The 14,069-nt window shown below is 44.5% G+C and overlaps 1 protein-coding gene across 2 annotated transcripts in view; it reads left to right on the forward strand.

Moving 5' to 3' along the window:
- PRKCE (protein kinase C epsilon) overlaps positions 1–14,069 on the forward strand; it is a 513,463-nt gene that overhangs the window by 470,687 nt on the left and 28,707 nt on the right. For both annotated transcript variants that reach the window (XM_066267045.1, XM_066267046.1), the window contains one exon: positions 8,159–8,297. In XM_066267045.1, coding sequence (XP_066123142.1) covers positions 8,159–8,297 — 139 coding nt within the window. The remainder of the gene's footprint in view (positions 1–8,158; positions 8,298–14,069) is intronic.

Raw genomic sequence — 14,069 nt, forward strand, 5'->3', positions numbered from 1 at the left:
AAGATGCAAAGGTAGCTATGGGGATGGCAATTCTTCAAAGCCAAATCACCCACATTTCTAGAGATATCAACAATTGATTTCTTATCACTTTAAAAGTATACTTTCATTGAAAGTAAAAGTATAATGTGACCTACCACTGCTCCCTCACCGTGAAACCATTTCTTCCCCACCTCACAGAAAATTCATTTTAGGGGTCTTTGCTTTTACTCACAGATCCCTTTCCCCTTCCCTAGTAAAGAAGCATAATTGGTCTTAGAAAAACTTCTTTTTTTCCTTCATAAAACTAACTGCTAGATCTTTCTTTTTCCCTTCAGGTTTTAAAGATTTTTTTTAATGGATTTTTTTGTTTTTGGAATTTCCTCTCTTGCTGCTTTTTGAGTTTCTGGAAGAAATCTGTGTGCCCACCCCATGGTAGCCTGGGTTATACCATGCAGCCTCTAGCTCAGTTCTTCCCTGGCAGCAGCTGTATTCCCCTTCCTACCACAAAGCCTTCCTTTCCCAGCCCAAAGAAAGTTGGGTAAAACCAGAAGATAGGGACTTCCAACTCATGGGTTTTACATTTGACCGGAAAGATCAGGGATCCCCAAACTACGGCCCCGCGGGCTGCATGCAGCCCCCTGAGGCCATTTATCCAGCCCCCGCCGCACTTCCGGAAAGGGCACCTCTTTCCTTGGTGGTCAGTGAGAGGAGCAAGGATGCTCCTGGAGTACTGTGGTGGCGCCACAAAGCGCGGCGTTGCTCACGTACAGTATTACTTCTGGTGATGAGGGACGGATGCATCACGGCTCCGGAAGTGCGTCATATCTCTTGTTACAGCTAGCAGTGACAAATATGGAACCAGACATTGACCATCTCATTAGCCAAAAGCAGGCCTATAGTTCCCATTGAAATACTGGTCAGTTTGTTGATTTAAATTTACTTGTTCTTTATTTTAAATATTGTATTTGTTCCCGTTTTGTATTTTTACTTTAAGATATGTGCAGTGTGCATAGGGATTTTTTCATAGTTTTTTTTTATAGTCCGGCCCTCCAATGGTCTGAGGGACAGTGAACTGGCCCCCTGTGTAAAAAGTTTGGGGACCCCTGGGAAAGATGGTCACGCATGGTCATATGGAGTCAGCCCGGCTCTGTCTCTTACCAGCTTGGCAACCTAATGACTTGCCTTTTCTGAGTCTCAGTTTCCTCATACATTTCAAATGTTAACAGGGATAGGATAGTCAGGATTGCCAACTCCCAGGGATAAAAATCATAGGGGCACTCTAGGCAAACCCACTCTTCTCTGACAGCTGCAACATTGCTCCCGAATTCCTGTTCGGCTTAATGATCTGGGCCAGACCATCTTGGAGCTTTGATCACTGCTAAAGCTTAGATTAAGTAGTAGTTGCCCACCACAGACCCTGCAGGGGGCGTTTGGCAATGTCTAGAGACATGTTTAGGTCTCAAAACTTGCCAGGAAGTGTTACTAATAGCATCTAATGCATGGAGGTCAGGGATACTGTGTAACATCCTACAGTGCACAGAACAGCCCCCACAACAAAGAACTGTGCAGCCTCAAATATTAATCCAGCTCCAATGTGCCACGGCTGAGAAAAGCTCGATGGAAGGGACACTGCATGGCCTGCTCCTTCCCCTTGTCCTCACAGTCCGTTTGGCCCTCTGGTAGCTGGGGTGGATGGGAGGTCCTATGGAAGCTCTCACAGTCCTCATTCTGGTGCAGGATACAGTAAGGTAGCCTTCAATCTGGATGTCAGGTGGCAAGGGCAATGATAAAGGAATTCTTCCTGAGGGAGAAATGCTGGAAGTACCCCCCCCAAAAAAAATCGGGGACTACCAAGATGCTTGCTATCACCATTATTATTTAGCTTTGTTGTTAAGATTCTAGTCTACACAATCACTGCATAAACACTGCAAAGGAGAAGGTAAAATAGTCATTCGTACCAAATGATTTGGAAAATCCAGAGAATCAACTGGGAAACTCCTCTTTAAAAGTCATGTTCCGTGTGGTGGCAGGGCACAGAATGATAAGCAGAGGTCGATGGCTTGCATATGCATAGGCAACAAAATTAAAGATAGAATGGAAGAAAAGACCCTATCTACAATAAGAATTTAAGATAAAAAATAATTTGGGTTATTTAAAGTGGATTCAGCTTCAATTACCATGTAAACTCCAGACAACAGTGCTTTAAATAAGGTAAATATCGAGAGGTGGGATTCCAGTGACCATTCCTGGGGCCTGGTCCTTGTGTTTTTGGTCAGAGGAGCATATGCTAGAACTCCAGGCACTATATCTTCATTCAGGCAACAGGATAAAGGAAGGAGAGAAAAGGCAGAGTAAGGCTGTTCCTTTTAAGAAGACTTTCTCACATCTGATTGGCTACATTAGTCACATAACCACACCTAGCTTTGAGGAAGGCTTTGAATTCTAGTTTACAGCTATGTCACTATGTACATGGCTTAAAAAAAATTCTCTCACTAAGCAAGAGAGTGAGAATGAATATTGGGACAGCTATCAAAATGCCATAAAATATAACAAGATATGGACAAGATCTATATGAGAGAACTTTAAAATCCTCCTAAAGGACACAGACAAGACTCAAATAGACAAACACTATTATTAGATAGGAAGACTCAACATCATAAAAATACCAATTCTCCCTGAGTTAATTTATAATTTTAAACATGTTCCAAATAAAATCACCACCAGGATACTTTTTAAAACTAGACAGATGAGGCTAAGGTTTCTATTGAAAAATGAACAAGCAAGAGTCGTCAGTAATTTTGAAAAAGAACAGTAATAAGGGGACCAGCCTTATTAATGAATGTTAAAACATATTATAAGCCTATAATAAGTAAACAAGTGTGGAATAGATCAGTATTATACAATAAAGAGTACAGAAATAAATCCAAATACATGTGGGGATCTAGCACCAGTATTTGATCAATGTGGTATTTCAGTCTGTGAAGAAAAGATATGAACTAGTTAACATATGAGATTAGAACAATTCACTAAATGTCTGGAAACAAAGTTGGATCTATACTTCACATCTTTATCAGGACCAATTCTAAATACATCGAAGACGAGTTTATAAAATGAAAGCATCAAAGTACTATGAGAAACCTTGGGAGAATGGTTTTATGACTTTGAAATTAAGACATGAAATCCAAAGACCATAAAAATTAAAGATCAACTCAATTACATAAAACTAAATTGTATCAGCATGACAAAACCGCTGCAAGCAATGTCAAAAGTGAATTTCAAAACAGTAAACTAGGACAAATATAGTTTTTAGTTCATACCTAGTTTGTCCTTAATATATAAAAAGCTCCAAAAAATCATTAAAAAAACAAACACCACTAAAGGAAAATGGGCAGCAGACAGTTCACAGATAAAAAATACAGATCACTTTAAAATATATGAAAAATGCTCAAACTTAATAGACTTAAGCATATACTGAGATACTGTCTCGCAACCAAAAAATTGCTAACATATCATGTTGGTGAGCAGTACTATCATATACTGCTGATAAAAGTGTAAATTATTCAACTTCTAATATCTATTGAAATCCACATTCTTGTACTCTCAGATTCAAAAATTTCATATCTAGGAAATGTATATAGTTACCTTCATGTATATGCAAGATATTGTATACAAGCTTATTCACCACAGCCCTGTTTGTAATAGCACAGTACTGGAAGCATCTTAAATGTTCCCCAGTAAAGAGGGTGAGGTATTATGCAGCCATAAAAAATAATTAGGAGGTTCTTTATGTACCAAGACAGAACGATATTTACTCTATAGTAAGTGGAAAAAGTAAGGTATATATAGTAAGCTCCAGTTAGTTAAAAGGGGGTAAATGAATATTCATTTTATTGCACTTCACAAATATTGGGGTTTTTTTTACAATTAAAGGTGTGTGGCAATTCTGCATCAAGCGAGTCTTTTAGTGCCGTTTTCCCAACATTTGCTCACTTCATGTCTCTATTTCACATTTTAGTAATTCTCATATTTCAAACTCTCTTATTATATTTGTTATGGTGATCTGTGATCAGTAATCTTTGATGTTACTCTATCAGCAAACAGTTACAACTTACGAAGTTTTAGCTGATAGCATTGTTATAGCAATAAAGTATTTTCTAATTAAGGTATGTACATTTTTTTAGGCAATGCCATTGCACACTTAATAAACCACAGGGTGTTGTAAATATAACTTTTATATTCACTGGGAAACCAAAAAAATTATGTGACTCATTTTATTGACACTCACTTTATTGTGGTGATCAGGACTGAACCCACGATATCTCCAAAGTGTGCCTGAATATATTCACATTTTCTCATATACGTACACAGTGTGAGCAAGAGGACACATGGAAGCTAAACAGAAAGCAGTGCCTTCAGGGGGAGAAAGGAGTGTCTGAGGAACAGGTGCAGGAGGGAGAGTATATACTGCATGCCCTTTTATGTTTTAGACTTTATGAATATATGAATGTATTACCAACTGAAAAAAATAAATGAAACTATTAATAGATAAACGTAATAAGCAAAGGCTAGTCACATTGGCTTATATATAGGGACAGGGATTTTGCTGCCTTTTCCCCCCACTATTAAAAAAAAAATGACCCCACTCCTTGGAACTATCCCCAGTGCTCAGAAGTGCCCTGGCCTTGTATTTGAGAACCGAGTAGACAGGGATTAATAGCTAAGCAGACGTCCTTCTTTGCAGAGCTGTCAGTCAGCACGTTTGATGAGCTGGGCCTCAGAGGAGGCAGGACTGGGAAGGGGGCAGGGAAGACTTGGAAGCCCCTAGTGAAGGGGCAGCACTTAAAGCCAAGAGGTGGGAGAAGCAGGAAGAGGAAGTAGAATGTCTGGGGTCCTGGGGCAGCTGTGCTAGGAGGGAGAGAGCATGAGGGGAGCTCAGCCCTCAGCCAGTTGTGCAGCAGCAGAACTCCAGGGATGCCACCTTCTTTCAGCAGCCCTCACCCCCGACTCCCTTTTAGGGAAGGGCCTTTTTTCCTCCCATCTTCTCTGTCTGAGCGAGCATGGCCCTGGGCTGCCCCGAGCTCTCCCATCTATTGACATCCCACTCAGGAACTCACTGAGAACCCAGGACCAGACAAATTTGGTCCCAGTGGTATCAGTATTTTTATTTTTAATGAAACTCACTAATCCCAGAGGAACAATGTTCTAGGAAAGGCCTTTCTGGCCCTCTGGGGTCTTTGAAGCTTCATTAGTTTCCCTGTCACAAAGGAAAAGAACTTAAGTCACCGCCTCGTCCATGGGACTTGGTTTATGTGGGGAACTAGAGTTCTAGAAAAATGCAGGCAATGGAGGGGGCTCTGAGGAAGTGACTAGTGGAGGGATCTCAGGCACCAGTGGCAGGACGGTGGGAAGAAACCTTTCAGCCTGGGGCCTCCCTCACCGCTGCAGAGAGGCAGCTGCCTGCCCGACAGGGTCCTCTGAGCCTTCGGCAAGAGCAGCTTCTTCCTCGGAGAGAAGGGGGTCAGGCAGCACAGGGCTGGTGTGCCTCTGGCCCAGGGCAGGGAGAGAGGGCAGCAGGGTGGAGGGGGCAGGGGGGATAAGACATTCCACCCTCTCTCACCCTGAGCCGGAGCCCTGAGCTGAGGGAAAGGCTGAGCCTGATGTGCCGGAAATGCTGAGTCTCGATTTTCGGAACAAGGGCAAGGTTCAGGCTGGTGTGGAATCCTCTGAATCTATTCCATTCATACAAATTAGAAGTAGTCCTCTCTATAACAGCAAGGGCTTTAGAAGAGAGTGCTCTGAGCAGCTGCATGAGGGGTCCTTTATAAAGCTGGGGTTGGTGGCTGGCATTGAAGTATGTGTAGCCCACGGAGGCAAGAACACCAGCTCCCAGAGCTGGGGACCTGAGTTCAGGCCCTAGTTCCACCAACGCCCTGTCACCTTACAGAAATCACTTACCTTCTTCCGGCTTGTGCTTACTTATTTTTGCCAAAATAATAGCTGAGTGTGCTCTTCCTAACTCTCAGTGTTGTTCAGAACTTGAGTGTGGTTTGTAGACTGGGGTGCTTTCCACATGTTGCTGTTGTTGTTGTTATTGTTACTATTAAGGTGAGTGTTGCCATGGTGATCATTACACCTGCACCTGGGTCTTGGAGAGGCAACTTAAAGAGTATGGAGGGGCCGGAAAGTTCTGGGCCTATACATCCACCTCTCAAGGACTCCAGCTGGTGGGCTGACAGCACACCTGTTCCCTCCCACTCAGTTTCCTCATGAAGGAAGTGGGTATAGCAATGTTTAAGACCTTGCTACTTTTCAGGCACAGAAACAAGCCTAGGAGCAGGAACGTATCTGGTCCAACTTGACAGATAAGAGGTAACAGAGCAGCAACTTGACTTTACCAGGATCCGGCCACTATAGTGATTAAAACCCAGCCTCCAAGCTGCTGTTCATCTCATTGCTTTCCACCCCCAGCTGAAGCGGAGCCTTGACCACACACAGTGGCCAGGGCTGGGGGATGGGGTGGGGTAGGGGAGTCGGGCATCCCAGTCACAGTGACTGGGCTGGTTGGGCTCACTGTTCTTTCTGCAGCTCCTGAGCATTTGCTTAGAGCAGCACATTTTATGTGCTCTTTTCTCAAGAAGTCCCAACTGCAAGTGGAAATGTGGCCACGGCTGTGAGGCAGGCAGGCCCCAGTGCTTCCTGCCCCACCTTTGCGCTCAGGCCCGGATTCCTGATTGGGGAGGGGTTCAAGTGCAGATGCCAGTAGGCTTGGAAGAAAGGACCCTCCAGCTCTGTGTGTGGGAGAATGGGCCTTTTTTGCAAGGCCCCACCCCATGCCACAGTGGCTCCTGAGGAAGTCCCTGGGGGGCCTCCATTCAAGACTAGATCTTTCTATGGGACAGGTCTAGGGTTTGCAGACTTGGTTGGTAGGTAATTCTCACCCCAAATCCCAGATTTTACACAAGATCTTACACAGACCCCGAAACTGTAACACTGGCCACAGGGAGCTGCACTGGTTGATCCACCTGCCGCCACGATCCTCACTCATGCGCAGACCCACCTGGGCTCTAGAGGTCTGTTATTGCAACCAGTGTGCCTTCCTTCCTGCCCCGGGCACTCCCTCACCCAGCCTGCTTGCTCCCAGAAGATGGATCTTGCACATACATGGTGCACATGCAGGTAGGGCTCCCACTGCCCTCAGCACGAATGTCAAGCCCCTCCTCCTGACATTCGGGGCTCTTTGTGGTTGGTTTCAGCATGCCAGTCCTGCCTCACCATTTACTGGGACCCAGTTCTCTGGTCTTCACTACCTTTTGCGTCTACTGTGTTAGCTTCCTCCTCCCTCCGACCTTTTCTCTTTCCAAACCTTACCATCTACCCAAGCTTCTCTTGAGAGTCACTGTTTCCCGGAAGCCCTCCTGCCCCCACCAGCTGTCAGTGCCTCCCCTTGAAAGGCAATAGCTCACATGCTTGGCACCTGATTCTTGTGTGGTTTCACCTGACTCACAGATGTTCACAGGTGCCAGTCTTGTTCCTCCAGGTGATCTGCGTGGTTAACTTATGAAGGCAGGGACATAGTTGCTTCTTTCTCATATCAAGGTCTAAATAATATGAATTTCAGCACATACTATAGCTTCAATTAATAGCCACTAACTTTAATCTTTTACACTGCAGTTGTCCTGGGGTTGTGAAGCCCCTCCCTCATGTTGGGGAGAATGGAGACACCTCTGGGGGTTGGCCATCGTGGGAGAGAGACCTGGTCTGAGGTTGGTTACTGGCAGGTTAAGCCTCCTCAGAACTTTCTATTATTTATTTATTTATTTATTTATTTGACAGAGACTGAGAGAGAGAGTCAGACAGAGGAACACGCAGAGAAAGACAGACAGGAAGGGAGAGAGATGAGAAGCATCAAGTCTTCATTGCAGCACCTTAGTTGTTCATTAATTGCTTTCTCATTAATTGCTTGACCAGGGGGCTACAGCAGAGTGAGTGACCTCTTCCTCAAGCCGCGACCTTGGGGTTTCTGCATTTTAGCCTGACACTCTATTCGCTGCGCCACCACCTGGTCAGGCAGAACTTTCCATTTTGTAGCAGGTTTTCCTGAGATGTGCACCTCTCTAACTGAAAGGACCATATTGGGATGAGTGAAGCATTAACTCTGTGCTTCTGGCCTGCCTTGCAGGGATTTGAAACTGGACAACATCCTTCTGGATGCAGAAGGTCACTGCAAGCTGGCCGACTTTGGGATGTGCAAAGAAGGGATTCTGAATGGTGTGACAACAACCACATTCTGTGGGACTCCTGACTACATCGCTCCTGAGGTGAGACTGTGTGCAAAGGGCCAGCTCCTCCTGCTGCCACGGCTGAGCCAGGGCTTCATTCCCATGGACGGAGGCCACTTGGTGGTGCTGGGGGAAGGCTCCTGAAAACCAGGATGGATTCCATGGAAAAAGGAGAAAAGGCTTGCTGATTTCTGCATAAGGAAGTGGTGGTGATAGAGGAGATAATGGGTGAGCTGAAAGTATCAGGCCATTCCCCAAATCTGGGCAGGTCCTTCTAAATATTATCTTTTCATTCCAGCCCAGAACTTCCAATGGAACTGGGACCAAGAGAAATTTGTTGACATATTGCTTTCACTTCTAACCATAATAAAGGAGCACCACTGATAAAGGCAGCAATTAACTTAACCGGCTATAACTTGCTTACAGTAAAACCAGGATTAATTTGCCATTTCTAGTGTAGTGGTGATTCTACATAAGGAACACACAGGATTGAGGAGGAGGAGGAGGAGGAGGAGGAGGAGGAGGAGGAGGAGGAGGAGGAAGAAGAGGGGGAGGAGGAGATTAACTGCCTCATTATAAATGGAGATCTGAGATGTTCCTTTTGAGTCTCACCAATGGGTTGCCTTTTGTGAAAGTTGTTTAGATGTTTTGCTCATTGTAAAGTGTTTTTTTGCCTTTAGTCAAGCTTGCCCAACCGAGTGATGCCTAGGGTGACATGATTCAGATTTAAGACAGAGCGTACCCGACATGCAAAATAAAATGGTCTTGAGGGTTGTGACACTTGGAAGATGGGAAGGAAGTACTGATCCCCATTAAACATTGCCCATGGTGGATAGGTGTGTGTTAGCACATTTAGATTTCATTTCCTTTCAGCCGGCACTATTTGAGCACCTGCTAGACACAAAGCAAAGAGGGGATAATTGATTGAATAAGACACTGGTCTCTCTCCTAAAAGAACTTTTGGTCTAGAGGGAGTGACAGGTAAGTAAACAACTAATTAAGTAGAATAAATAGGTACGAAACACAAGATGGGGTCCTGGGGAATTAGGGAAGCTTCTTGGAACACCTGGTGAATGATTTGAGTTGTAAAGAATTAGCAGGATTTCCTTTGGTGATGGGGATGGGGAACATTCCTGAAAACAATAGGGAGGACTGAGTGGGAGTGGGGGAGGGGAGGAGGTTCAGCAACCTTGGGCTAGGAATCCTTTAGGGCAGGAGCAGTGTTTCTAATCTGGGTACTTCCTGGATTCAGCACAGAAGTCTGGCTCTTAGTAATGGTTTGTTGAATGAATAAAAGAATGAGAACTTGGGGCATTCCAACATAAGAACATTCTTGGCCTTTTTAAAGAAAGTAAAATAGTGTAGCTAGAACAGAGGATTTCTTCATGCTCTTAGCAATGAACATGATTAGAATAAAGGCCCAAAGAAGATGGCATTTATCCTGTAGAATCTGTGGACCCACTAAGGACTCCCCAGTGTAGAAGGGTCATAATCAGACCTGTCCTGGAAAGAAGATGGGCATCATTAGTGTGGATCAGAGGGCAAAGTGAGAGGCAAGTACTGTTGAGAGACTTTTCACAGACCAGATGAGATATGGGGAGGCCTGGGGAGAGTCAGAGAAGTAAGAATCAAGCAACAGGTAAATTCTCATTAGAATCTTATCTTCTAAGAGAGCTGAAGAGGTGAGATTTCAACCAGTCTTTATCAGTGTGTTCCCTTAGCAGGAATACTAGGTATTTAACCTTCAAGGAGAAATCAGTTAGAGTCAGGGCTTTCAACTGGACATGCTTTTTCAGCATCCTCCTCACTCATCCTTTATCATCAGAATGCTTGGTTCCAGTCCCTCTGAGTTGATGCCAGAGTCATAGGGTTGACAGGCCAGTGTAACAGTTGAGGGCCCAGCCCAAGACAAACATTCACCTTTTCATGAACGAAATTTTCATGAAAGGCAATCCATTGGCAAGACTCACAATGAACTACTCTGACCTCTGCTTAAGAGACCTAGACACTCTTCCTTCCTATTCTACACTCGTGCCCACTAGCCACAATCACCACAGCACGTGACATGGCTAATAATCCCTGGTCTTACTGTAGGTAAGCTGATAAAGGTATGGCTATGTTTATCAAGGGCTACAGGGAAGATTAAATGGAAGTATGCCTCTAAAGCATTTAGCACAGTGCCCGGCCCACAGCAGGCACTGGGTAAGAAACAGGTGCTCTATCATTACCATGGTTGCTGGACTGTGCACTGGGGTGGGAAAAGCATAGATCCGAGAGTTGGGATCCCAGGCCAGACTTGACCACTGATGCCCTTGTGCGACCTTGGTCAAATCACAAAATGTTTTTGACCCTCCGGTTCTTCATCTTTCCGATGGGAATAACAGTTCCTGCCCTACCCATCTTGTCAAGCTGTTTGAGTATCTAATGAGATTAAAGCATGGAGCATGAATATACTTCAGAAAGCATAAGCCTCAATTCAAAGAGGAAGGGCTGTGAGGTGGCAGCTAACTGAAACCAGAGACATCTTCTGAGGCACTAGCTCTGCCCCGGGGCTTCTCTTCCCACCCTGTGCCCTTGGCTTACCCCCACCGTGTCACTTCTCCCTTCTCCATGCCCTCCCCCACTCCCCCAGGAATGGCAGCCAGCCCTGGGTAATTCCTGGCGTCATCAGACCCAATGCCTACCCTTCTCTACTGCAACTCTGACCCACTCAAAGGGTTGACTGCCTTGCTGGGTGCCCTCCCATAGCGTGCGAAGCCTTGCCATTCTCACAAACTCCATCACAAACAAGCCAACTAGAAAGCAGATAATTAGGTCAAGCCTAAAAGGAATTTCACAAAAGATGCCACCCAAATGGGCAGGGTCTGGAAGAGACCTGGGGAAGGGTGGGCAGGGCCACTTTGTGGTTCCCACAGTGCCATCCTGTCAGAGCACACACAGGCCACCTGGAGGCTACCTCCCCATCACCATGCCAAGGCATAGAACTCAGTTGTGCCACCTCCTGGAGGCTGGAGGGTGGCCACCTTAGAACTCAGAGTCCCCTGAACTAAGGATAGAAAGGAGCATGCCCAAAGGCACACACAATGGGCACATGTGGTCACCAGTCTCCTGAATGTTAGAACCGGGCTGGTCATAGTCAGGACTCAAAAGAATGCTAGAGCCTCTGCCATCTGCTTACTTACAGATGCCTTAGAAAGACAGTTGACCATGAGAAAATAACTAAAATCATGGTAGTATGTGGGAGGTGCCTGCAGATGTTAGGGAGAGGTAAGGGTCTGAGGATAGGAGGACTGGAGAGATCCACGAAAGATTTCTGGAAGAGATGGGTGGTAACCATGACCCTGAAGGACAGAAACGGGTGGTCTTGTAGTGACACAGGTTGGGGTCTGGATTTTCAAGGTTGAGGGAGGCACTGGCTTTGGCTTTGGACCAGCAGCATTACTGACTTCCCAGGACAGTGGAGCCTATAACTCTGACCTCTAACTGATACCACGTGCTGGCCCTTGGGCTCAAAGACCAAAGGTACTCACCATACACTTTACCAGCCCCAAATAATTTAGAGTTGCCTATACAGGAGGTCCTTGGATTATGACACAGTTCCGTTCCTACAACAGTGATGTAATGCAAATTTTGGTGCAAGTTGAAACACACGTTAGCCTAAGTCACTTACCTATGCTTACATAGTTGTAAAATCATAATATAGAACATAAAATACCACTAAGCCACAGAAAAAGGAAAAGAACACAAATATACTGTACTGTACACTGTACTGTGTATTCTTCCGCCATGCGCAGCCAAACTAGTTCGCCCACGTAGTCCGTAAGTACAATGCTAACGGTGTAAGCTGAAACGCTCACGTCTCAATTTTTTAAAGTTTTTATGGGAGAGAGCATCATAAACTTGAAATTGTATGTCAAGACCAGTGGTGGGATTCAAATAATTTAACAACCAGTTCTCTGCCCTAATGGAGGTTTAAGTATAAAAAAAGATACACTAAAAGATAGTTTATTATTTCATGCATTTAGTATTTATTTATTTATTTATTTATTTATTTATTTATTTATCTGAAGTGAAAAACAGGGAGGCAGAGAGACAGACTCCCACATGCACTTAACCGGGATCCACCCAGCAAGCCCACCAGGGGGCAATGCTCTGCCCATCTGGAGCGTTGTTCTGTTGCAACCAGAGCCATTCTAGCGCCTGAGGCGGAGGCCATGGAGCCATCCTCAGCGCCTGGGCCAACTTTGCTCCAATGGAGCCTTGGCTGCAGAGGAGAAGAGAGAGAGAGAGAGAGAAAGGAGAGGGGGAAGGGTGGAGAAGCATATGGATTCTTCTTCTGTGTGCCCTGACCAGGAATCAAACCCAGGACATCCACATGGTATTTAATACTTAAATGAGAACAATAAAAGAAGTATAGAAAACTAGATTATATTATAAGAAAGAGTTTTGAAATATTAATGAAAAAATATTAAATAATACCTGACAAAAAGCAAAACTAATGGTAATGTTCATTCTGTCCATAGATGAAAAAAATTGCAAGTAAGGATGTCAGTCAAGAAGCAATATGGAAATATCTTAAATAACAGTTTTATTGCTTTTTGTCAGGTATTATTTATTATTTTTTCATTAATATTTCAAAACTCTTTCTTATAATATAATTTAGTTTAGTGTACAATGGCTCTTAGAACATGCTGTTGTGCAGATGAAAATTAAAAAAGAGTAAGGAATGTCAATTTGTGATTTCCACATTGGGCATCTGCCCAGGTGCCCACCTTAGAGAAAAGCCTGATTACAAGTGCCATTTTAACAACCAGTTTGCCAAACTCAACAAAAAGTTAGGTATTGGTTCTGCTGAACCAGTGCAAATCTCATTGGTTCTGCTGAACTGGCTGAATCCCACCACTGGTTGAGACTGTTATAACCCGAGGACCCCCTGTATTCCATTTGATTCTAAATTAAAAGGATTTTTGGAATGTGTTTTTATTATTTTCAAAATCTACCCAGGTCTTTTTATTTAATCTCAAGCAATCTGTAATCTCTAGAGAGGTGTTTGGAGTAGACCACAGAAAGCCCATATGCTGGGGTCAGCCTCCTCTTTCCTGGCTATCCTGAAATCTGAGAACTGAGCTGGAGCCTTGTTCTGGAACAAGTTATCTGAGAAGTTACTTGACTGAGGTGTCCTTCAAGCTGCAATGATTAGACATGGCCTCTGCCATTTGGGGCACCTCAAATAAAAGGAGGAGGGCCGTGGGGCTTTATAGAGGCGAGTAAATGAGGGGTTCATCAGCAAGTGTTGTGGGAGTCATGGAAAACATTGGAGATGGGTCTTTCCTTGGAATATGCAAGAGTATAGTGTTCCTTTGAGATCAGAACACAAGAGTGGGGAGACTGATTAACTATAGTTTCTTTTTCAAGAGCACAGGGCTCAGGTCAATTCAACATTGTCACCACTGAAAGAAGACTGCAGTTCTGCTCACCTTTCCACTCAATGAGCCATGCCCTTGGCCTGCGTGTGCGACAGGAGACCCGAATTTGCTGCACACAGTCACTTACAGCTTGCTTGTGTCTCTGTTAAGCTGCATCTTGCTCCTCTGACTCTGATTTCAATGTCAAAGATATGCTTTTTTATTTTTTGTTAAGGTGGCTATTAATGCAAGTCAGGAACTTGTTGAGCTGGTGCTCAAACAAAGAAGCAGTGAATTGTCTCCACAGCAGATATTGGTTTGGCAGAGTTGATAGTTGATTCCCAATATAGTGCCTCCCAAACTGAACTGTCACTGAATTTGCTGGTTTAGAACCTGGATATAACAC

Source organism: Saccopteryx bilineata, chromosome 3, assembly GCF_036850765.1.
Source record: "Saccopteryx bilineata isolate mSacBil1 chromosome 3, mSacBil1_pri_phased_curated, whole genome shotgun sequence".
NCBI classification, from domain to species: domain Eukaryota; kingdom Metazoa; phylum Chordata; class Mammalia; order Chiroptera; family Emballonuridae; genus Saccopteryx; species Saccopteryx bilineata.